Below are 25,316 nucleotides of genomic sequence, written 5' to 3'. Positions count from 1 at the left end.
CTGAACACCCAGTTCGTCATCTGTAAAATGGAAACAACCATGCCTACCTTTCAAGGTGGTTTTGAGGATTACAGACAAGTGTCTGGAACACAATACGTAGTCGTAAATGGGTGCCATTATGTGGCCCAGCCCCTCGCGATGGGACCGAACGGCTAACGGACAGGTCAGAATCTCAGGGCAGGGAGAGCTCCCGCGGCCTCCTCCCTCCAGGAGGTGGGGACAAGGTGGAGGAAGGGCTGCGGGAGGAGGAGCTGGCGCGCGTCGCGACCCGCCCCGTCCCGTCCAGTCTGGCCTGGGCGCTGAAGGAACTGCGGTCCTAGCCGCTGCCACCCAACAGCCGGTCCTGGGTGTCCCGTGACCTGCGCCCATCCAGTCATGACCCTGCGGCCCTCACTTCTCCCGCTCCGTGTGCTGCTGCTGCTGCCGCTGCTGCTCAGTGGGGCGGTGTGCCGGGCTGACGCTGGGTTCGAAACCGAAAGTCCCGTCCGGACCCTCCAAGTAGAGACCCTGGTGAGGAGGAGATAGTCCCGGGCGGGCTCTTTGGAGGTCGGGCCTCGTGAGGAGAATGCCGGGGTCTCAAGGAACCTGGGAGCGGGGAGGAGAGGCAGTGCGGGCACTGAATTGGGGGTGCTGAGTCTAAGGGCAAGAACGGGATCTTTGGAGGAGCCTCCGTGACTCCTGTAGTGCGATCATAGGTGGAGCCCCCGGAACCGTGTGCTGAGCCTGCTGCCTTTGGAGACACGCTTCACATACACTACTCGGTGAGGGGCCTGGGGGGCCGGGGCGGGGCCTGGGGGGGCGGCGCCCTGCAGCAACACGTCAGCTTTAGCTTGGACACGTGGCAAGCGGTTCGCGAGTCACTCCGGCTCTGGGGGTCCTCCAGCACGTGGCCGGGGGAGGGGCGCTCCTCTTCCCTACCCTTTTTACCTCCCTGCTTTTCCGCCAGTTCCTCCCGGGCCCTGAGAAGTGAAGGGTGGAGGGATCTCCGAGAAGCGCCAGCCCTTTCTGCCCCGAGGGGAATGCTAGGCAGCAGTCACTAGCGGGTTGCCGACCGAGGCCCAGGTGTGTGCGCGCCCTGCTGGGAGGGAGAGGTACTAGGTGTGTGCTCTAGAAGCTCTTCCCCCCCTACCCCCCACCCAGGGCAGCTTGGTAGATGGACGCATCTTTGACACTTCTCTGACCAGAGATCCTCTGGTTATAGAACTTGGCCAAAAGCAGGTGATACCAGGTATGTGAGCCGTACCTCCCATTCCACTTCTTCCCAACCTAAGCCCTTGCTTAGCTTCTTCAACTCCTAAGCTACAGTGGAAATGTCCCCTGGAATAAGACCCCCGGGCTCTACCAGCCACCTCCTGAGGTTCAAACCCCGCTTCTAGTACTCCTCTTGCCCCACACCACATTGGAAGCCAGAGATTCCAGCAGTGGGGAGCTCAACTGAGGGTCCATGGGGAGCCTTTGAGCCTCCTCTCCTGGGATTTGGGGAATGTAGGTAGTTTCCTATTCAGTTGTGTCTTCTTCCTCAAGGTCTGGAGCAGAGCCTTCTAGACATGTGTGTGGGGTGAGTATCTGGGCAGGTGGGCTTGGGTACCCCCTCTGCATGGCTCTGCTATCCCTGCTCCTAGAGGAGGCAGGAGAATGGGCTTTGGCGTCACACTGGGCAGGTCAAGGTCACTGGGCACTGAGGCTTTGGATGAAGCCTCAGGCTTCCTGGCTGTGGATTTTGTTGGTGGAGTTGAGACATGTGGGGGGATGGACGCCTTGGCTGGTCAACCTGTTTGGTGCTCAGGTGGGAAAGTTCACGTTTTGAGTGTGAATATCCAGAGGGTTTTGTTGGTGGGGCTTCAGATGGACTGAGGTGGCTGGCCCACCTGTTCCCACCTCTGGCTATGACTCACATTCCTTCCCTCAGAGAGAAGCGAAGGGTAATCGTTCCTTCTCACTTGGCCTATGGAAAACGGGGATTTCCGCCATCTATCCCAGGTAATCTGACTAGGCCTCTCTCTGTGGCTATCAAAATACCCAGTCCCAGGGACTTCCCTGGCAGTCCAGTGGTTAAGACCCTATGCTTCCAATGCACGGGGCGCAGGTTGGATCCATGATTTGGGAACTAAGATCCCACATGCTGCACTGTGCAGCAAAAACAAACAAAAACACCCAGTCTTTAAGAGCCACGTACAAGGAGCCACGTACACTTTGTCTGGAGCTTGAGAAGGTCTAAACCCAGCTTCCTGAAAGGTACAGGAGTGGCTGAGGCTTCCTTCTGCAGGGCGACCTTCTTCCTCCTCAGATCACCAGCAGGGACTAGGAATATATAACCTGTTAAAGCCACTGGCTTGTCCTCTGGCAGACAGCAACTTTTTAGGGAGGAGACACCTGCTTGAGCCACACGAGTCTGCTGCCTGTGCCACCTCTCCAAGAACTCTGGACTTCTTTCCTGCCCTTTTCCTACAACTCCAAACTGTTGGTTGTGCAGTTGGCATGGCTTCTCACCACATCTCCACCGTTCCTTTCAGCCTCCACCAGGATGATCACAGTCAAGTAATTCAAAACAAAATAAAACAAAAAACAACTTTTAAAATCCAAGCCTGGGACTTCCCTGGTGGTGCAGTGGTTAAGAATCTTCCCTCCAATGCAGGGGACTCGGGTTTGATCCCTGGTCAGGGAACTAGATCCCACATACATGCTGCAACTAAGACCTGGTGCAACCAAGATAAATTAAATAAATAAAAATTAAAAATAAGTTTAAAAAAAAAAAAAGCCAAGCCTACCCCCTAACTTTAAAAGCCCTCACAGGTCACTGCTGATACCGATTTTTGAAGGCCTGAGACTGGACAGATTTCCCAAGATGCATATCTCTTGCTTTTGGTTATAAGAAATGTTCTACTAGCGAAAATGACTTGTACTTCAGAGTATTGGGATAAAAGTTCTCATCCGAGTTCCAGCTTAGACAGAGACCCATAGAGAGGGTCAGGGGACTAAAGAGAAATTCTTTTACCCAAAGTTCTGTTACCTCCTCATTTCCAGTGCTGCCTGTTTGCATTTCTCCCCCAACTCATTCCTGTCCATTCCTCCACTCCTTTTTTTTTTTTTTGCGGTACGCGGGCCTCTCACTGTTGTGGCCTCTCCCGTTGTGGAGCACAGGCTCCGGACGCGCAGGCTCAGCGGCCATGGCTCACGGGCCTAGCCGCTCCGCTAGGCATGTGGGATCTTCCCGGACCGGGGCACGAACCCGTGTCCCCTGCATCGGCAGGTGGACTCTCAACCACTGCGCCACCAGGAAAGCCCCAGTCCTTACATCTTAAACCACATCCTTCTTCCTCTCTAGCCTTTATGGTGAAACACCTATTTTTTTTTTAACAATCACATTGAGGTGTGCTCATTGGTTGGCGAAATTTTAAAAAGTCTAGTTTAAATCCAATTAATTTCAGCCCCGCAAAGATTCTCTCCATGTGGCTGTTTAGAAATGGAATACAGTTAGTACAGCGGTCTCTAACTTACAAATGGACTTTACAAGTACTTTTCACAGAAAGTTTTTCTGTCCTGGCAAAGACCTGTCAGTGAATACAAGCCACATTTGTATATTTGAGGTAAACGTGACTATAACTAGATAGCTCATAACCCTCCTCTGCTTCTGCCTTTGTAAGAGAACTCAGCCCCACATTTAAATCTCACCAGCTTTACAGTTGGTGCTGTGGTTGTGGTCTGCCCTCCCCGCTTTCATTCAGATTTGAGTCCTGGGTAACATGCACAGGGATTCTAACCTTCACCTCCTCTCTGCCTCCAGCGGATGCAGAGCTGCATTTTGACGTGGAGCTCATTGCACTGATCCGAGCCAACTACTGGCAAAAGCTGGTGAAGGGCATTTTGCCTCTGGTAGGCATGGCCATGGTGCCAACCCTCCTGGGCCTCATTGGGTATCACCTATACAAAAAGGCCAGCAGACCTAAAGTCTCCAAAAAGAAGCTCAAGGAAGAGAAAAGAAACAAGAGCAAAAAGAAATAAAAAATAATTTTTTAAAATCTTTGCACTTTTCACCGGATACTTTCTGCTGCTACCTTTGTAAGTGGGAATAAGGTAAAGGGCTGGGGAGAAAGGGCATTCTTCGTTGGGTCTTGCCTGGCATGGGGGTGGTTGGAGGCTTTGGATCTCTTCTCCTGGCCCTCTTCCTGTCCTGACTTACCCCAAGGACCATGGGATCTCTGGGTCCCGAAGGTATGTGTTTTGGCTCCCATGGCGTCCTGACTGAGGAGCAATCCATCACTGAGAAGTAAGCCTCTGGGTAGTTGCCTAGCTACTCTCTTTACCCCCTAGGGCCGCTGTATTCCTAGTGTCCTCCAAGTAGACTGTTCTATCCAACATGGCAAAGATACAAGGAGCTCATAAACTCCATGGAGATTTTTAATAGCAAAGTCCTCAGGTCTCTCAAAACATTCTCTGGGGGTTGAAAAGAGATTTTCTCCTTGTATCACAGGATGTGGGCGATCACATGGGCTGCTTCAATGATGTTGTAAGTGGCTGGAGGTTTTTGGCCACCTGGCTGGGCTGTAGGCATGGACGGGGGCTGGGGTAAGTTCCTGCTTTGATTGACAATGAAGTGTGGGCTGAGCTGGCTCAGCACTTCATCACTCACTGAGATGCCATCCAAGTACTGCTTGAGCATCTCCCGCAGCTTCTCATTGATTTCCAACAACTGGGCACGTCTGTGTTGAAGGCTCAGTTGCTCCAGTTTCACTTTGTTGTACCTTTTCCAGAAATTCTCCATCCCTATGTAGTCCATTATCACCTGGGAATTGAATTAAAGGGAGAAGGGGTGTGGTAGCACCCATTAGCAAGTGTAGCCCCAGCCTTGGGCGGTGGCCTCCGGGCCGTAGGAAGCTTACCTTTCCAAGCTCCTCAGTAAACTCCTCTGGGTCTATCTTTATGTCCTGCTCCTCGGGAGTCAATACCGACGAATAAAAAGGCAGCACTTTTTCTTCCTCTGTTTCAAATTTCCTACATATTTCAGCAAGTTTAAGGACCTTTTCACCCTATTGGAAGCAAGAAGAGACCTTTCATTAGGAAAGGGGGTGGGGAGGGGAAATAGTGGATTTGGTTCCCCTGCTTCAAACCAGGGGAGCTACTTATCCAAATGGGAAACAAAAATAATAAATACATCCAACAGAGAGAGCTATGTGCCAAGCACTATTCCAAGTATTTTATACTCTTCTAAAATTCATTCATCATGAAGTAAGTTCACTTAAAATGTGAGAGGAGAGGGAACATGGAATAGAATAGGCATTCCAAGTGTGCACTCAGGCAGGAAGCAGGGGGAAGCCCTCTATGTCTCCCCAGCCCCTTCCGCTTCGCAGGGAGCCGTCTTCCTTGGTTCTGTTCTGGCTGCCTTCTCCCCTTTGTTACCTTGTCGACAATCTTCCTCAGGGCCTTGAGGGTGGCATTACTTTCCAGGGTGAGTTTGACTAAGTTCTCCTGTGATATTCCCCGGGCCTGAGTCCTTTGGGCCTTAAGTTTTCGCAGTTGTACAAGGACCAACTCCTTGTCCTCACGAATGTCCTGGTTCTGTTCTTCACTCTCGCGGCCGTGCACCATGATCTTGCCTTTTAAAATAATTATGGAATCCTAGAGGAACAGGGTAGGTTAGAGGAAACAGTTGACTAGGTGAGGGTCTTCAGGGAGCAGGTAAAAGGACTGTCTGGGGACTGATACCAGAGCATACCATCTTTCCCCAACCAGTGATGAGGCCCAGTAGAAACTGGGGAAAGGAGAACAGGGGATAATGGAACAGTTAAAGCAGTGAGTCTTTCGGGTGGGCTGCACTAACCTGTAGTCTCTGTATTTTTTTCATCTGTGCTTCAATCTCTTTGCAGCTCTTCTCGTCCTTTGCCTTTAGAGTCTCGAAGGCGATCTTTCGATCCTCTGTGGCATCAGTGTAATTCTTGAGTGCATCCTGGAACCTTCTCCACAGATCTTCTACTGTATGCTCCAGTTGCAGTCTTAGAAAGTGCTTCTCTTCTAAATTCTGGGAAGTGGCCCCAAAATAGCCAGTGCTTGGAATTACCCTATTAGCACCCTTTCACTTCCACCAGCAACCTCCCCCTCTTGAACTGTTTGTAGCACAGCGTGGTGCAGAGGTTGCCAGTGAAAATGCCTACAAACCAGGCAGATGATATAAATAAGCGCTGTGGGCTAGCTGGGGCCTGTGGCGAACCAGAGAGGAAATGCTCCATTGGTCTGTGTTTGGGGGGGTGGGAGCACAGCTGCTCAGCTTCACATGAATGTCTCCATTTGGAATGTGGCCCAGTGTTACCAGATCTTTACATTTTTCAAGGGAAGCTGCAAATTTGGATTTTTATGTGAAATCTTCCAATTTTTAAATGTAGAGAGCTTATAAAAATTTTTAATGAAACGTTATGAGGCAAAATAAAAACAAAGCGGGGGCTTCCCTGGTGGCACAGTGGTTAAGACTCCACCTGCCAATGCAGGGGACACGGGTTCGAGCCCTGGTCCGGGAGGATCCCGCATGCCGCGGAGCAACTACGCCCGTGCGCCACAACTACTGAGCCTGTGCTCTAGAGCCCGCGAGCCACAACTACTGAGCCTGCGTGCCACAACTACTGAAGCCCCCATGCCTAGAGCCCATGCTCTGCAACAAGAGAAGGCAACGTGATGAGAAGCCCAGCACCACAACGAAGAGTAGTCCCCACTCACCGCAACTAGAGAAAGCCTGCGCACAGCAACGAAGACCCAACGCAGCCAAAAAGAAGCAAAGGGCCCCACCCCCCAAATCCAGGTCTGCAGGCTGGCTAAGTCTGCAGCCTCCAGGGTGGTGGAAGCTCTTGGGGCCAAGGGACGGGAGAACTGGACTCTCCCCCTGGCTCTACCACAGACCAGCAGCATGACTTTGGCAGGTCATTTCACTTCTTTGGGACTTAATTTCTTCATCTACAAATCACAGAGGAGAAGCCAGACGATCTCCTTGGTGTGCGTTAGCTCTAAAATGCACTTCCTTGACATTTCAGAATGGTTCCCCCGCCCCACCAATTTTCACAAAATTACAAAAAGCAGTAGGGGTACCTACAGCGGCAACAGGCATTTTATTGGCCATGTTGGTTAAAGGGATCTCTTCTAGCTCTACTAGCCTTGAGCGATTTTCTCGCACTTTCTCCCAGTTCCTGCCCTTCTGCTCTCCCTCTGTACCTTGTTTTTGAGATCTTCCCACATGCTCTGGAACTCCAGCTTGCTTTCGTACTCAGAATCTAGGCAGTTCTGCTCCATGGCCACGAAGACATCTTGTAGGTAGTGAATCTCTTTTTCATGTTGGTCAATAATTGTCTTCCTGTAGGAGATAAGATACCGTCTCTGCTCTGAGGCATAAAGCATAGGGATCAATAATGACAATGCAAGCAGTATATGAACGGTACAAACTCTTAGGTACTGAAGAAGGACAGAGGGAAGGCGGGTTCTATTCTTTTCAGGGCCAGAAAGAATGAATAAGATTATTTTGATTTTTGAATAGGTAATACATTCATATGATACAAAAATCAAAAAGTACAAAAGGTTGCAGTGAAAAGTCTCCTTCCCATCCCTGTCCCCCAGAGAGGTAGATGCGTAGGATTTTGATAGTTGAAAGTGGGTGGCTGCTTACAGCCAGCATCTTGACATAGGCTCTAGCTAGTCCCCTGGGCTCAACCCCCCCATATCTCCTCTTAGGTCCCCATACCTTTCTGTCTCAAACTCCTTGGTTAGGGCCTCCAGCTCCACGTTGTAACTTTCCTCTAGGAGGCTGAGCCGGCGTCTCTGCAGGGCCAAGAGCTGGTCAATGTTGTGCAAGTGGCTGCGCAGCGCGTGGGCGTACTGCTCCTCAGCTTCTGACAGGTCCTTCACTAACGACTGGGTAGGAAACACAGAGTTACCATTTTGGCTGAATGGCATCTCTGTGAGAAAATAAAAATGTATTCGGCTAGCTAGTTCCTATTTTCCCTAGTCTCTAAAGCCAATTCTTTGGCTCTGGGAGCTCTGGCTCTGCCACTTGTGAATGTGAGAAGCCAGTGCTGGTGAAGGGGCCATGTGGAAGCATTCATTCCAGTCAACGGCCCAGCTGAGCTCCCAGCGGATAGTCAGAATCAACTGTCAGTCATCTTACACATCCAGCTCAGTCAAGCCTTCAGATGACTGCAGCCCCACATGACATCTGACTGAAAACCGTACGAGAGATGTCAGGCAGGAACCTCCCTGGTAAGCTAAGTCAACCTGCAGAACCACGAGACAGAGTGAAGTAAATTGTTGTCGTAAGTTGCTAATTTAGGGTGGTTTGTGATGTAGCAATAAAAAATGAGAACATGTCCACTAGAAAAAAAAGGGACCGTGTGAGCATCAATATGGATAAGAACTGCAATGGATCAAAACATATCAAATATGTTTGATTATGAGTTTATCAGGATACTTTTAAAAAAAATCAGTTACCATTAGAGGATGCCAGACAACCGATTCTTTTTTTTTTTTAAACTGGTTTGTAAAGGGAAGAGAAAGAGCATTTCTTATATAACCTATAGTGTATATAAGCATTTCTTATATAAAGTATACCTCTGGGTAACTTAATGGTAAATGATAGTATCTCTTTATAGAAGTATTCAAACTAATAAATGAAAAAAGAATACTATTAGAAAATCAGCACTTTGCAACCCCCAATGAATTAATGGATAATCAACAGCTGCTAACATCACAAATGTGCCTCCTAATAGAAAAACACAACACCTGCAAGCTTCTAGATCGAATTACTAAGACACAGGAAATACCGAGGACAAAGTAACATGTTAAACTACAATACAGTATACTATGCAGTTGTTAAAAAAAAAAATGAGAAGCTCTTTATGGGCTAATGTTGAATAATCCCCAGGATATATTATTAAGTGAAAAAGGCAAGGGGCAGAACACTATGTAATACTACCATTTGTGTAAAAAAAAAAGGTTTACTCATGAAACTAAAATTATTGGGAGGGGCACTGGGTGGCTGAAATGCACCAGTGGGAGGGAACTTTTCTCTATATAACTTTTTTATCTTTTGAATTTTGTGAGTGAACTACCTATTCAAAAAAGTAAAACAAATTAAAGTGAATAAAGCAAAAAAGCATTTACCAAATGCCCACATGATCCACTCACTGTAAACTACCACATTGCTAGCTTTTACCTTACATGTTTAGTATGAAAGAGATCTGAAATAGGTGCTGATAATGGAAGACTATTCACTCACTCAAGAAACGTTTACTAAACCTGCTATGTACCAGCACCCTGCTGGATGCTGAGGATTCAGAGATCAAAAGACATTCTCAGTGCCCCCAAAGGAGCTTGAAGTCTTGCAGTAGGAAAAGTTATATAAGTAGAAAATTACAATAAATTCTGAAAAAAAACCCCAAAAAAACCCCAGGTATAAAGTTCAGATTAAATTCTGATTTTGTAAATTCTGAAAAGAAATTACAGCATGAAAAATGCTATGAGGTTGATGATTTCCCAGTGACAATGGGATATAAAGGACTTAGTGCCTACATCTGACTAAGAGCACTGAGGAGGGCTTCATAGAAGAGATGTCAGTTGTATCACTCTTGAAGCAGGAGTGAGAGCTTGCCAGGAAAACTGGGGAGATAGGGAATGGCATGTGCAAAGGCACAGGAAAGAAGGCTGGCTATGTGAAAGGTACAGGTAGAGGCCAGATCATGAAGGGCTTTGATGTTTGATGTTCCTTCCAAGGAGTTTCGATTTTTTCTGTAGAAGAGGGGAGCCACTAAGGAGATTTACGCAGTGGAGTAACAGGATCAGATATTTGCTTTAGAAAGATAATCCTGGTGAGGATTTCCCTGGTGGCGCAGCGGTTAGGAATACACCTGCCAGTGCATGGGACACGGGTTTGAGCCCTGGTCTGGGAAGATCCCACATGCCGCGGAGCAACTAAGCCTGTGCGCCACACCTACTGAGCCTGCGCTCTAGAGCCTGTGAGCCACAACTACTGAGCCCGTGTGCTACAACTACCAAAGCCCTCGCGCTACAACTACTGAAGCCCTCGCGCCCAGAGTCCGTGCTCCGCAACAAGAGAAGCCACCGCGGTGAGAAGCCCGCGCACCGCAACAAAGAGTAGCCCCCGCTCGCCACAACTAGAGAAAGCCTGCACACAGCAATGAAGACCCAATACAGCCCAAAATAAATAAATTAAATTAAATTAAAAAATAAAAAAAGAGACTATTGCAATAGATAATGCCCGTCTCAACTACAGCAGGACAGTGAGGAAGAAGAGCAGGGTGTGACTTTGAAAAATATTTAAGCAGAAGATTTATACAAGACTTAGTAACAGAAGTTAGGAATGGAAGCAAAAGCTGGGATGATTCCCAGATTCCTGGGTTGGGTGATCTGGTGAATGGTCCTACCCAAATAGAGAGTATGAGGAAGATCAGATGGTGGAGGATGGGAAATGGGGCTGGCTAGAGAAGGAGGAGCTCATGAGCTCAGTTTTGAGGACAGTGACACAGCCAGGAACAGATATCGAGGGATCCTGAATAAGGGGTTTGGAACTCAAGAGAAGAAATCCCTTAGAAGAAAAGATGGTATATACTCAACTCAAGAACCTCCCCAAAACATAAGGTTGGCTGATTGAATTGCTTAGAGATACAGAACTGCTCTTACCGATGGAGATCTTCTCAACCTCATCCAGGGCCACTGAAGTTGAATCAAAGAGGCCAAACAGAATTTGGTTGAATAAAGCACTGGAGTGGGGGTCAAGAAATCCGTGTGTAGTCACAGCTCTCTCATTGACTAGCTGTGTGACCTTGAGCAAACTGGTTCCTGCCTCTGGAACTGAGTCTTCTCACATTGAAACGAAGGTATAGAACTAAGTTCAAGTCATCAGGTGATGTCTACTGTGCCTTATAACTCTAATATGGTACTGGTTTGAGGCAGTAGATGACCAAGGAGAATGGCTCCTCTAACAGAGGGAGAAGGATGACGGCTCAATATTCTAGTTTTCATTTCATGTGTCTTGGGAGGGCTTTAAGATCAATTACTTCACTAGGCCCATTCTATTAAGAGATCAAGACAGTCATAGTCAAATGTTTCTTTGGGAAGAGAGCTTGCCTTGATGACACCGTCCTTGCAGTCCACCACTCGTTCAAACGTTCGGCTGAGGATCTCAATGTCCTTATGAAGCTCTCTGGTCTTGACTTCCCGAAGGACCGTCCTCCACTGTGTGTTAATCTTACTAAGGTTCAGGGCACAGTTGTGCTCCTCCTTGGCCAGCTTGTCCTGTGTGAAGGAATAAATAACCACCCCCTCCCAGAGGTCAGGGTTAAAAGCCCTGATACAGTACAACAAACAAGATCACCCTTCTTCTTTTCTGAGGGACCAAAGCTCCTCATGGCTAACACTCAGGAGTTCCTGTTCTTGTTTTGGGAGGGTCTGAAGTAAGAAAGGAGCAGCCCAATGGCATTTTAGGGAGAGCTAGCATGAATTTCCTTCTGGGTGGAAGCATCAGAGCAGGATATTGTTTGTAATGACCCATCTCGAGGGAGAATATCACGATTTCAGACAGCTCAGACAGCTGATAGCACCTACTGTCCCAGTTCTGGGGCTCAGGAGTGATTGTCAAGCTTTACACCACCTTCCTCCCTCCATGCTTCACAGAGAACTGCCCCTTCCCCCAGACAATATTGCCTGAAATCTAAGTATATCTGGGTCTTAAGATTTCCAGAGGAGCGGAGGCTAGCATGAAAATGAGGCTCCCACAATGACAGGGGCAAGGCAACAGGACCAGTGCAGGGGGCGTGTGGGATTGGGCAGAGAGTTAATGCAAAAATCCATCACCTTTAAGAACTGGTTCAGGAGCCTCTCTTTCTTCTTGGCCATCTCCTCCTCTGCCAGCAACTTCTGCTGAAACAGAAGCAGCTGCTCTTCGTCGGACAGGGGCATCTTGGCCTTTTTCCCTTTCTTGGACATAGCTGGATCTGGGCGAGGATCCTCCGCCTGCCAGGGCCAGCGCTAGAGGGGGTAGGAGGAAAATGCCCCCAGAAAGCTGACTTCTGGAACTGCCCCTGGAGGGTAGTTGGACCTTAGATCTCAGACCTCAGGCAGGAGATAGCCTGGGATAGCGGTGAGGCAAGGCTCCCAAACCAAAAGACGCATCTCCGTCTCCTAGCAACGGGGATCTCGCTAAGATGGCGCTGTAACGGCTAGGAGAAGAGGTCTTGGCTCGGTGCGCCCTCTGCCGGCTGGAGGACCGCAGTCAGTTTTTGAGAGAGGGTCTTTTACTTCTCAAAATCCCTAGCTTCCCCAATGACCGTTTAAAAATCTTTTTTTGGATTATTTTTCACATAATGGCCATATTTTAAAATACAAGTAATAACAAGTTTTGGAGATATATGGAGAAACAGGAACCCTCATACACTGGTGGTGGGAATGCAAAATGGTACAGCCACCTTGGAAGACACTTTGGCAGTGTCTTAAAATGTTAAACATAAATTCACAGTGTGAACCAGCAATTTCACTTTCAGACATCAATCTGAAAGAAATGAGAGTGTATCCACATAAAAACTTGCACAGGAATGTTCTTAGCAGCATTACTCATAATAGCCCAATTGGAAACAGCCGAAATGTCCCAAAACAAGTGAATGGGAGACAAAATATGCTCTTTCCACACAGTGGAATACTATTCAACAATAAAAAAGGAACAGACTATGCATGCATGCTGCAGTGTGGATAAACCGCAGAAGCCAAGAGGCCACATATTGTAAGTTTCCATTTATATGAACTACCCAGAAAAGGCAAAGCTATAAAGATGCAAAGTAAACTACAAATTGCTTGGAGGCAGGGGGGAGATTAACATTAAATGCACATGAGAGATCATATTGGGTTGATGAAAATGTTCTGAAACTGATTTATTTTGGACAACTTGATGAATTTGGGTTAAAAAAATCATTGCATTATATACTTGAAAAGGGCAAATCATGATATGCAAAATATGCCTCAATAAAGTTGTTTTAAATGTGAGATATAATGCCTGTATCAGAGTCCTCCAGAGAAACAGAACCAATATTTTAAATATATAATATTTAAAATATAAATATTTACAACATAAAATATATATTTCCATCCATCTGATGTTTCAGTCTGAGTCCAAAGGCCAGAAAAGACCAAAGTCCCAACTCAAGCAGTCAGGCAGGAGGAGTTCCATCTTACTCAGCCCTTTTATTCTGTTCAGGCCTTCAGCTGATTGGATAAGACCCACCCACATAAGGGAGAGCAATCTGCTTTACTCAGTCTACTGATTAAAATGCTAATCGCATCAAGAAATACCCTCACAGGGGCTTCCCTGGTGGCGCAGTGGTTGAGAGTCCGCCTGCCGATGCAGGGGACACGGGTTCGTGCCCCGGTCCGGGAAGATCCCACATGCCATGGAGTGGCTGGACCTGTGAGCCATGGCCGCTGAGCCTGTGCATCCGGAGCCTGTGCTCTGCAATGGGAGAGGCCACAAGAGTGAGAGGCCCGCGTACTGCAAAAAAAAAAAAAAAAAAAGAAATACCCTCACAGACATACCCAGAATAATGTTTGACCAAATATCTGGACACGCTGTGGCTCAGTCAAGCTGGCACATAAAATTTACCATCACAAGTCCACTGCTCGTCAATACACACATTCTTAAACCATACCTAATCTCCAAATAAAGACTATAACCAGGTCATAGTACTGAAATATTATAAAATAAAGTCGATATATTTTATGTTACATGATAAGGAATAAGAGAGGGGAAAAACAAAGATATTTTATTTTTATACACACACAAACATATTCATAACAAGACAAGAAGGAAATATAACTCTTACAGTCCTGTAATTACAGAAATTACGTTTCTGTAATTGGTCATCTTGCTGTACTGGAAATTTATAACTATCTTCTTCTACTATTCATTCTGCATTCTTTTTGCCTTCAGCAAGCACCTCAGCTGGTCATGGTTCTTTACCTGGTGGGGTGACCCAAACTCTCATTCCTGAAAGGTCTGGGCCATTAGTAGTCCTGCCTGGATTGCCACTATTGCTGGTACTGTAACCAAGTCTTCAAAAGGCCATTCCACCATTCTCTCAAACCAGCTGCTTTAAGATGGCAGAAAACATGGTAAGACCAGTGAATTCCATGAGCATGGGCCCGTTGCCACACTTCATTTGCTGAGAACTAATTTCCATGATCAGAAGCCATGCTCTGTGGAATACCACAATGGTGGATAAGGCATTCGTAAATCCACAGATGGTAATTTGGGCAGAAGACTTGCATGCAGAGAAGGCAGGTGTGTATGCAGAGTAAATATCTATTCCATTAAGAAAAAAACACTGCCCTTTCCAGGATGGAAGTGGTCCAGTATAATCAACTTGTTCACCCAGGGGGATGATACAATGCAGGGGGCCCAGTGTCGGTCTCTGCTGCTGCCAGATTGGGCCCTCAGTGATTGCCTTAGCCAGGTTGGCCTTGGTGAGTGAACGCTCGTGTTGCTGAGTCCACGCATAACCTCTGTCCTGGCCAAAATGGCTGCTTTGTTCATGGGCCCATTGTGCAATGATAGGGGTGGCTGGGAAAAAAGATGGACGGTATTCCCATAACAGGTCATCCTATCCATTGATTATTAAGATCCTCCTCTGCTGAGGTCACTCTTTGTGAGCTTTTTCTTGGAACACAAATATCTTCATGTTTTTTGCCCATTCAGAGAGTTTTATCACATAGCTCTTCCCCAAATTTCCGTGTCACAAATTTTCCAATCATGTTCCTTCCAAGTCCCTGACAATTCAGCCAAGCCATTGGCCACAGCCCAGGAGCTAATATAACAATATAATCACATGTCTGGTCATTTCTTCTTTCAAACGAAGTGAACAACCAGGTGTACGGCTCTATGTTCTGCCTCCTGGGACCATTCCCCTTCACAATGTCCTTCAGGATGTCCCCAGAAGGGTCAGTAGTATTACAGCTGTTCTCTTGTGGGTGGTGCCTGTGTATTGTGCAGAACCAACTGCAAACCGGGCCTGAGTCTTCTCTTCTTCCATTAGCTGATCATAGGGAACTTCCCCTGAGGCCATGGGTGCAGGCTGGAAGGGATGTGTGTGGGAGGCCATGAGAATTTGAACCATTTCTTCATGTAACTTACTTGTGCCTGCAGGGCCTAGTCAGGCCTGATCTCTTACATACCACTTTAATTTGATGACGGAGTGCAGCTTTGCACACCCAACTTTATGGCTTGATGGACAGCTCAGGTCACACAGTCATTTGGTGGTCCATTCGGAGCATTCAGTCTCTTCTAAGACCCAGTAGCAGGCCAAGAGCTCTTTCTCAAAAGAGGAGTAGTTATCTGTGGAGGACTGCAGGACTTTGCTCCAAAGTCCTTAGGGCCTGTGCAGCGATTGACCTATAGGCGCTCCCAAAGGCTCCAAACAGCATGGCTGTATGCCACTGCCACTTCAGGCGCCATTGGACCTACTGGATTGTGTGGCCCCCGCGGCAGAGCAGCTTGCACAGCAGCTTGGCCTGTTGCAGAGCCTTCTTTTGCTCTGGCCCGGCTCAAAGCTGGCAGCTTTTCAGGTCACTTGGTGAATCGCCCAGAATAGCACACCCAAATGAGGAATATGCTGCCTCCAAAATCCAGAGGCCCGATAAGGTGTCGTGCCTCTCTTTGGTTGTAGAAGGGGCCAGATGCCACAACTGATCCTTCGCTTTATTTTATTTTTATTTTTTTTTTACATCTTTATTGGAGTATAATTGCTTTACGATGGTGTGTTAGTTTCTGCTGTATAACAAAGTGAATCAGCTATACATATACATAGGTTCCCATATCTCTTCCCTCTTGTGTCTCTCTCCCTCCCTGATCCTTCACTTTAGAAGGGATATCTTGATGTGCCCCACACCCCTGGACCCTTGAAATTTCCCTGAGCTGGAAAGGCCTTGAACTTTAGCCAGATTTATTTCCCATCCTCTGACACACATATGTTTCACCAATAGAAACTAATGTCTGCCGTAGTTGCTAATTCTTCTGTTTATTTATTTATTCTTGGTGCCTGGATAGGGACATGAACCCTGGGCCCTCAGATTAAAAGTCTGATGCTCTCCCAGCTGAGCTACTCAGGCAGTAGTTGCTACTTCTTGTTCACTAGATCTAATCTACATAATGTCATCAATGTAATGGGCAAGTTTGATATCTTGTGGATCAGAAAGGTGTCAAGCAGAACATCATATATTGATGACCAGTGTCAGGGGAGGACTCCCACTACATGGAGGAAGAGCTGAGGTCATCACAGTGCTGTTTGGCCACCGGGAATAGAAGTCTAAACATTTCTGCCCACTGCATCTGGGTAACAGAGTTGCCAAGGAAAACAATGTAGTCAGGCACTGGATGGAACAGTGCTTTACTCACATAGAGAAGAGACAGAGCAGGATCAACTTCAATAGTGGGTGCTGGTCCCTGAAGGCCAGTGGGTCCCTCCTGGAAGCAGATGCTGGGCAATTGGCCTACATGCACCCCCTCTGGTGCCAAGTAAAAGGATCCCTCCCCCTCCCCCATAGAATATGAAATAGCTGGGGGCATGCCTGAGGACCACTGATGCATTTGCTTAAGTAGAACAAACGAGTACACATTGAGCATGAAAGAGAGAGAGAGATTCCCACACAATGTGCACAGGCTGTGCGGGCACTTTACCTCTTGGTAAGAAAGTGTTCCAACCCCAAGGTCCATTCTTACGTTGCTGAGTGGGGGATGAAATATTGTGAGCACGAGACTGGCTTTTTCAACAAAAGGTGATCGAGATCCCTGTGAACTAAATGATGACATAGGGCTGCAGAGGTGATATACCCCTGAGGTAGAACCGTGAAGGTGTATTGCTGGCCTTGCCAGCTAAAAGCAAACTGCTTCCGGTGGTCCTTATTGGCAAGGATGGAGAAAAAGGCACTTGCCACATCAATCGCTGCATATCAGGTACCAAGGGGTGTGTTAATTTGGTCAAGCAATGAAACCACATCTGGCAATTGGAGTCACCACCTGGTTTAAGCTTACAATAATCCACTCTTATCCTCCAAGATCCATCTGTCTTCTGCACAGGCCAAATAGGCGAGTTGAATGGTGATGTGGTGGAAATCACCACTGCTGCATCTTACAAGAATTTAAGGATGGTAGTAATCTGTGTAATCCCTTCAGGAATGTGGCATTGCTTTTGCTTTACTATCTTCCTAGGTAGAGGCAGTTCTAGTGGCTTCCACTTGGCCTTTCCCACCATAATAGACCTCAGTCCACAAGTCAGGGAACTAATGTCAGTATTCTGGCAGCTGCTTAGTATATTTCAATAATGCATTGCAGAACTGGGAAAATACCCCTAGGATGGGTTCAGGGACTCACTAGCCCACTGTGAGATAGACCTGATTGATCATCTTATGATCTCCGGAAGCCCCTACTCTGATTGGTGGACCACAGTGACATTTTGGGTCTCCTGGAATTAGTGTCAGTTCAGAGACAGTGTTTCTGAAAAGTCTGATTATTTCCTTTTCCCCAATGCACAGTAACCCTGGTAAAAGGCCTTTTGGGGAAGGCTACGATAAAGATTAACAGTGTCCTGGCAGTGTACTGGGGTTCTTCCTCAAGAAGACCCAATCTCTTCTTCATTTAAAGGGCTCTGGGTATGTAAAGTGACTCAAGTCTGGGAAGTGACTGAGGGGTTAAGACTCTGTTTTTATGATTCTGGTTAGAATTTCGTTCCCTTGACCTTTTCTGCTTATACGGATCAAGTAAGAATTTAGTAGGCTTCCTGTTTAGGTCACTTCTAGGAACACCATGACCAACGTCAATCACTGTCTTTGTGAGTCAGATGTTCTGATTTCTTATTTTATTTTGTTTTATTTTATTTATTCATTTATTTATTTATGGCTGCATTGGGTCTTCGTTGCTATGCACGGGCTTTCTCTACTTGAGGCAAGCGGGGGCAACTCTTCATTGTGGTGTGCAGGCTTCTCATTGTGGTGGCTTCTCTTGTTGTGGAGCGTGGGCTCTAGGTGCACGGGCTTCAGTAGTTGTGGCATGTGGGCTCAGTAGTTGTGGCGCACAGGCTTAGTTGCTCCGTGGCATATGGGATCTTCCCAGACCAGGGCTCGAACCTATGTCCCCTGCATTGGCAGGCGGATTCCTAACCACTGTGCCACCAGAGAAGTCCTGATATTCTGATTTCTGCTTTGAATCTGCTCTCCATTGAGGTAGCCACTCTCACCTGACCTTTGATGGTTGAGTGCTGCTACTTGGCCCTTGCAACCCTGGGATCTTATTACTCCCTTGCATTTATACTTTCCAGTTCAGTGGTTTACCTTTCCACTTTCTTTACTTTTTAAAAAAATTTAATTTATATACCGTAATATTCTTCCTTTTCCTTTTCATCTCTTTAATGTTTTGCTTGTTTTTAACCAACACAATATTTAAAAAATTTAACATAGTCAGGGGCTTCCCTGGTGGTGCAGTGGTTAAGAATCCGCCTGCCAATGCAGGGGACACTGGTTCGAGCCCTGGTCGGGGAGGATCCTACATGCCGTGGAGCAACTAAGCCCGCACGCCACAACTACTGAGCCTGTGCTCTAGAGCCCACGAGCCACAACTACTGAGCCCACGAGCCACAACTACTGAAGCCCTCACGCCTAGAGCCCGTGCTCTGCAACAAGAGAAGCCACCGCAGTAAGAAGCCCGTGCATCGCGACGAAGAGTAGCCCCTGCTCGCTGCAACTAGAGAAAGCCCGCGTGCAGCAGCAAAGACCCAACACAGCCAAAAATAAAGAAATTAAAATAAATAAATTAAGAAAAAAATTTTAGAACACTTTCAACACTCCAAAAAGAAACCCCAAACCATTAGCTGTCCCTCCCTTTTTGTGGCAATGTTTTTAATTATAGATTCAATTAAGAGTTTTATGCTTCCTTCATGGTCAAACCCAAGGCCCACACTTCAGGACTAGCTTTTCCCAGAGACTCCTGCTCCAGGATCAGTGTCAGCAAACAGTGAGGCACTGACCATCTGTGTCACTGTGCTGGGATGCAGAAAGGATATGAGTGAACAGGGCAACGAACCCAGGCTCTATAGAACCCTGAGTTTTAGCACCAGGTTAGAGCTGAGCTTTTGAACAAGCTCAAATTCTGAATCTGCAACTTTGCCTACCAAGTGGGGAGAGTAATCTCCTATTTTTCAGGATTGGGGTGGGACAAATGAGAGAAATGTGTGCAAAAGCACTTTAAAAATTGTGAAGTATTCAAGTATTATTGAAGGGCTGGCAATTTAGCTAAGGAGACACAAATAATAACTATAGGGGGACTTCCCTGATGGCGCAGTGGATAAGACTCCACGCTCCCAATGAAAGGGGCCCGGGTTCGATCCCTGGTCAGGGAACTAGATCCCACATGCATGCCGCAACTAAGAGTTCACGTGCCACAACCAAGGAGCCCACCTGCCATAACTAAGGAGCCCACGGACCGCAACTAAGACCCGGTGCAACCAAATAATAAATAAATAAGTAAATATTTTTAAAAATATAGAATAGGGAGGGTGGAAGGGACATGCAAGAGGGAGGCGATATGGGGATATATGTATATGTATAGCTGATTCACTTTGTTATAAAGCAGAAACTAACACACCATTGTCGAGCAGTTATACTCCAATAAAGATGTTAAAAAATATATAAATATATAGAAACATAAGCATGTGCAACAATACATTTTTGAGCACTCACTGTGTGCTAAGCACTATATTAAGTGCTGGGTATGCATTACCTCATTGGATTCTTACAATAACCCTGTGAAGTAAGCGCTGCTATTATTTTTATTTTACAGATGAGAAAAGTGATGCTTAGAGGGATTAAGGAACTCACTCAAGATTATACAGCTACGAAGGACAGCCCGTGGAGGGATTGGTTAGTTTGAGCTGACCAGTAGCCCATGAGAGGACTGCCTTTGTGGTCTGTCAAGGAAGCTGCTTCTCTTCACAGGGTACAAGTTATTCCAGTAACCCTTATAAAGCAATCCCTCCACCACCCTGATGTCTCTCTCCCTCTCCCCACAATTTCTGTGAACGTTTTCTCTTTGCCCTTCCTATGCACCCCACCCTGAAATTCAGATTCTTCTCTTAGCTTCACAAATCAGTTCTGGGATGGATGCAGAGGCTCCTGTTTCCATGGTGATGTGGGGAGGCTGGTACACCACACGCCAAGTGTAGGCGATGCAGAGAATTGGCTCCGGATCCCAAGGTGTCGGCAGTAGCCAGGCTCCAGGAAAAGAGATCGATGAGAAAGCCAAGTCTCAGTGACTGGACCTCCCTTTGAGCTCCAGAAGGACTTCCACCCCCATGGCAGCCCCTGCCCTCCCCAAGCTCCTAATTTGGGAGTAGACTGTAGGAGCCCTGAGAGGGGAAGCGGTGGGCGTTTCAAAGCAGAAGCTACCGCCCCTGACTTGTTTGAAGACAGAGCCTAATCTTGATGGGAGAGACTGCCCGGTTGGGGGGCCGCCCCCTCCCCTGGCCCCTCTGCCTCACCTCGCTCCCCTCTTCCCTGCTCTGACCTCATTCTTTGGAGGCGCGGCCGGGCGGCTGAAGGGGAGCAGGGCAGCCAGCAGGGGGCAGAGTCTCCCTCCGTCAAACCTTCTGTAGGACTCTGCTCCTGCCACCCCTGTTCTCACCAGGATTATTTTCAGCTGACAGGCTGCAAAGGCGCAGTAGGTGGATTTCAGGACAGGAGATGAGTTCTGGCAGGGGCTGTGAGCCTCTGAAGGTTTAGTCTTAGGCTGTGCGCCCGGGGAAGGGAGAGGGGGTATTTAGGGCCACCGAGTCAGGGGCTGAGGCAAGGGCACTTTAACCTTTACTGGCAAAGGTTTCTCTTGATCCGTTGAAAACATTAAAAGCACCCTAACCCTGAAGAGGAGGCTAAACATCCATTCAATAACTGTTTATTGAGTATCAACGATTATAGTCACAGATGAATGCATCCAATCAAAAACAAGCCTTTACGGAATGCCTACACAGTGGTTCTTAACCTTTTGCGGGGTGAGGGGATGGCGTTATCTATCCTTTGAGGTTATGATAAAAAATACAGACTCTCTCCCAGAAAGAATCCACTACAAATCTGCAAAAACTGTTATATGATTTTGGGAGCCTCATGAACTCCTGGGAGCTCATCCATGGGCCCCAGGACTTAAACTCCTGGCTTATTATGAGCCCTGCTTTGGGCACTAAGGGTACGATACAAATTAGGTAAACAAGATCCCCACCCTGCCTGAACTTGACAGGCTAGTGGGAGACACAGATGACAAAAGAAATTTTCACATGTTGAGGTACGGGGAAGTCATTCTGGCTTATACATGAGTTAACTTGAACCTGATGCTAACAAGAACAGTGTGTTTATGGCCTATCAAACATACATTGTACATCTGCTTTAATTATTAAGGAAAAGGGCACATTGACCAGAAGTAAAGAACGTCCATATTAAAAATAAAGATGAGGGAGGGTGGGAGGGAGGGAGACGCAAGGGGGAAGAGATATGGGAACATATGTATATGTATAACTGATTCACTTTGTTATAAAGCAGAAACTAACACACCATTGTAAAGCAATTATACCCCAATAAAGATGTTAAAAAAAAACTAAATGGGAAATCAAAAAAATAAAATAAAATAAAAAATAAAGATGAAATACCTCCCTTCCCAGAAAGCCAGTGCTGGTACTCTATCGATGATAAAGACTCCCTTCCCACGTGCCAAGGCCATACTGACTCACTGTGGATGTGCTGGTCTGGGTTTTTGTTTTGAAACCTTCAAGGAATGTATCCCTGACTTGTTTGAAGTTCTTTGTTCTGTGCTGAAAACTATGCTTTTCTAGAACAGTTCCTCAGAGTTACCTGAGAGGCTGTCTTCCTGGCTCTAGTCCTCACTTTGGCTCAAGTGAAACTTTATTCCTATTATAGATTGTTTATTGATTATTTTCGTCGACACAGATAAGTAAGGAAATGCTTAAAATACAATGGGGAAATGCAGGGCCTGGGAGACCCACCAGGACCTAGACCAGGGCCCTGATGGAAAGCTTCCTGGAGAAAGTGACAGGTAAGCTGAGACCTGAAGAAGCAACAGGGGCTGGTCAAGCAAAGGCCTGAGGAAGAACACGTTAGGCAGGGAGAAAAGCACACGGAAAGGCCCTGAGGAGAGAGAACAGCAAACCTGAGAAGCCGACAGCAGGCCTGTGTGGCTGGCTCAGAGATGCCAGGCGGAGAACTCATGAGAAATGGGGCTAGAGGATAAGTGCTATATGTAGCCCCTGGGATGCAACAAAAACAGAAAACAGGGAGACAGCTGCCGCCCTCAAGGACACCGGCAGGAAAGCCGGTGGTTATGCTGTAGAAGTGTAAGTTCAACCCTGAGAGTGAGCCTAGGGCAGTGTGGGAGCACTTGGGAGTAGTTTTATGCTCAGTCTTGGGGATCAGGCCTAGGGCCCAGGACATGAGGCGCAGGGATACATTCGGTGTATCCAGAAAGCCCTCAGCCTCTGAAAACAGCTGGAGGATGAATGCTGAGGGAGCGATCACGAGTGCACCTGGGTTTGACTGCAGCTTACGGTTAGGAACATCTTTTATTCTGGGGGTTAGGACGGCTGGGCTGGAGTGAGCTGAGCTCTGCCTAGTTTTTTAAGTACCGGAGTTGTGGCCAGAAGCAGCCCTGGCTAGAAAAGCAGGTGAGGAGAGCAGTAGACTTGGCCCCCGGATCCCTGCTGTAGACTTAGGGGTGCAAGTGGAAGAGCACAGGATGAGACAGGGAAGCAGATGTTGCAATGATTTATTGCCAGTGATTTATTTTATTTAACAAACAGTCATCTGGTACTTACTACAGGCCAGGCACTGTTCTAAACGCTTAGCAAATTTTAATTCCTAACACTCCTAGGAAATAGGCATGATCATCAGTGTCATTTTACACGTGGGGAAAATGAGGGACAGAGCAGTTAAGTGCCTTGGCAAGATCAAGCAAGTGACAGAGCCACCATCAGAACCCAGGCTGCCTGCAGTCTGTGCTCTTCACCACTGAGCTATGCTACCTTCTTGAAAGGAAGGCAGTGGCAAGAGCTAAGAATTGAACCTGGGCCTCCCACATAAGGCAGGTGAGAATTCTACCATTCCACCTCCTAGGACACTGATAAAGTGCTAGGAGGCCTGCTCTGTGGGGGTCCCAGGGCAGTGGGAGGAGCCACGGGAAATGGTGGGCACTTGCAGCTTTGGGGAGCTGCTAGACTAAGGCCAAGGCTCCAGGACCGGGGAAGGGCAACTAGGTAAGCGAGAAGGTCAGGGGACCAGGTAAGGTGTGCCAGCCCCTTCCTCCCTTACCAATGTCATCTCTTGCCCTTGTCTCCTCACTCACAATGTTTTTAGTCACACTGTTCTTTCCTGCCCCAGGCCACTTGCTGTGGCCTCTGCCGGGAACGACCCCACCCCCTGCACTCAGATACACATCCCCTCCCCTTTTCCCAGGCTGACCCCCACTCATCCTTCAGATCTCAGCCTCACTGTGGGTTCTTCAGAGAGGCCCTCTTGGATCCCACCTCTGAATTAGATCCCTTCTGTTATTCTCTCATAGTAGTAACCGATTATTTCCCCTTATAACCTATATTATAGGTTATAGATCCAGTTGTGCTTAATGCTTGACTCTCCGATTAGACCGCCAGCTCCCTGAGGGCAAGGGTCCCACTGTATTCTCACTCTAAATCTTGCTCCCAGCATAGTGCTAGGCACATATAGACACTTCATAACATTTTGCTAAACGAGTATACGAATTTAGAGGCCTTTCAGAGATCTGCTGGTCCAACGCTTCCTTCCCTCTACCGTGTGCCGAGCAGGCAGTCATCTGCTTTCTCCTTGAATATTCCTAGTGTCAGAGAACACACCACTTCACCAAGACGCCCATTCCATTTCTGAAGAGATTTAATCGTTAGAAAGTTCTTCCTTTTAAAAACAAAATCTGACTCCCTGTTACAACTTGGTCCTAGTTTGGCCCTCTAGAGCTAGATGCAATCAGGACAGTCCTTTAAGCAGTTGTAGAAGCCATCCTGCTCGCCCCTCCACCCTCAAGCCTTCTCTGTGCCACTCAACCAGTTCTTTCAGCTTTGCAAGCCTTGGTTTCTTAACCCTCTCCACCCTGGGCCGTTTTCTCAAGAAACACCCACTTCGGTCAGCACTCAGAATGTAGCCTGATTTATAAATTGTCACCCGCCAGCCTCAGCCACGCCATCAGCTGGGATACAGGTACAGCAGGATGATGGAGAGGGTGGACAAAGTGAGAACAGAAAGCTGTTTCTTTCTCTCCAGTGAACTGGGGATGTGTTTCTCCAGGAAACAATAATATTTAACTATGGTTGGGGCCCCGGGCTAGTCCTGAACCAGATGTACTTGTCAGCTGCATTCTAGGTCAAGTGGCCTTTCTGGACCCATTTAATACCTTTTCTCTGGGAAAAAATATGTTTGGGTACCAAACAACCAAGTTATATATAGACCCTTTAGATAACCAGCTTACAAATTGGGAATTGCTTCTGGAGAAGTATTTAGGTAACACCGAGTGGGAGAGCGAAGGGACGAGAACAGAGTGGGCTTGTTCAGAAAAGTTTCCAAGAGGTTTTTGAAGCAAAGGGGGGGGCAAGTGGGAAGGCACATGGGCTTTAGAACCAGACAAACCTGGGTTCAAGTCCCAGCTTTGCCGCTTCCTGACTGCTGTGAGGCCTGCTTTATTTAACTTCCCCTCAGGTTCCTTTCTCTAGGAAAGGAAAACTGTCATTGCAGAGTTGCCTGACACGTAAGTGCCGATTAATGGTAGGTGTTGTACTGTTTTCAAACTGGGGATCTTTTCCCTCCACGTGTGGTAACAAGATCCAAGACCCACTGAAGACCCTGACCCCAATATGCTGCTGCCCCACGTGCGGGAGGCTGGGCTGATTACAGAGGGCTGTCCACTGCCTTCCCTATGGAGACGCTCCAAAGGCCGGGGGTGAAGAAAGGGCTCCAGAGGGGAGCTGGGGGGACAAAGGCATTGGGGGTCTGAGTGTCCCCAAAGGCAGGTGCTTCAGTGCACACTGTTCCTGTAGAGGTGTGTGTCTGCGCGGGTCCCGTGTGGCTCTAGTGACTGTGTATGTCCAGGTGACAATATACGCCAACGTTCTGCCTGTCAGTGGGACTCGGGAACTTCCCCTCTGTCTCTCAGGCTCCCTTACTCAGCTGTTCGCAGTCCCCAGCCTTATCGCTTAGCTGTCTGCCCTCTGGCCTCTTCCCTT

At 47.5% G+C, this 25,316-nt stretch overlaps 2 protein-coding genes and 1 non-coding gene across 3 annotated transcripts; 1 reads left to right on the top strand and 2 right to left on the bottom strand.

Annotated features, from left to right (window-relative positions):
• Positions 1-271: 271 nt before the first annotated feature.
• FKBP11 (FKBP prolyl isomerase 11) lies at positions 272-4,019 on the top strand. Its single transcript, XM_060024699.1, has 6 exons — positions 272-510; positions 696-761; positions 1,141-1,228; positions 1,525-1,558; positions 1,910-1,980; positions 3,785-4,019. The coding sequence occupies exons 1-6, from the start codon at positions 376-378 to the stop codon at positions 4,000-4,002; spliced, it is 612 nt and encodes a 203-aa protein (XP_059880682.1). The 5' UTR covers positions 272-375; the 3' UTR covers positions 4,003-4,019.
• A 90-nt stretch (positions 4,020-4,109) lies between these two features.
• On the bottom strand, positions 4,110-12,125 carry CCDC65 (coiled-coil domain containing 65). Its single transcript, XM_060024698.1, has 8 exons — positions 11,842-12,125; positions 11,116-11,283; positions 7,718-7,887; positions 7,195-7,333; positions 5,819-6,016; positions 5,398-5,616; positions 4,881-5,027; positions 4,110-4,783 (listed from the first exon to the last, which is right to left on the bottom strand). The coding sequence occupies exons 1-8, from the start codon at positions 11,971-11,973 to the stop codon at positions 4,466-4,468; spliced, it is 1,491 nt and encodes a 496-aa protein (XP_059880681.1). The 5' UTR covers positions 11,974-12,125; the 3' UTR covers positions 4,110-4,465.
• Positions 12,126-16,064: 3,939 nt separating this feature from the next.
• On the bottom strand, positions 16,065-16,137 carry TRNAK-UUU (transfer RNA lysine (anticodon UUU)). The gene has a single exon. It is a non-coding gene; the product is annotated as a tRNA-Lys (tRNA).
• Positions 16,138-25,316: the final 9,179 nt, after the last annotated feature.

The sequence above is a fragment of the Delphinus delphis genome, chromosome 11, assembly GCF_949987515.2.
Source record: "Delphinus delphis chromosome 11, mDelDel1.2, whole genome shotgun sequence".
NCBI classification, from domain to species: domain Eukaryota; kingdom Metazoa; phylum Chordata; class Mammalia; order Artiodactyla; family Delphinidae; genus Delphinus; species Delphinus delphis.
Note: the sequence above shows the minus strand (reverse complement) of the source record. Positions and strands in the feature narration are given on the sequence as shown.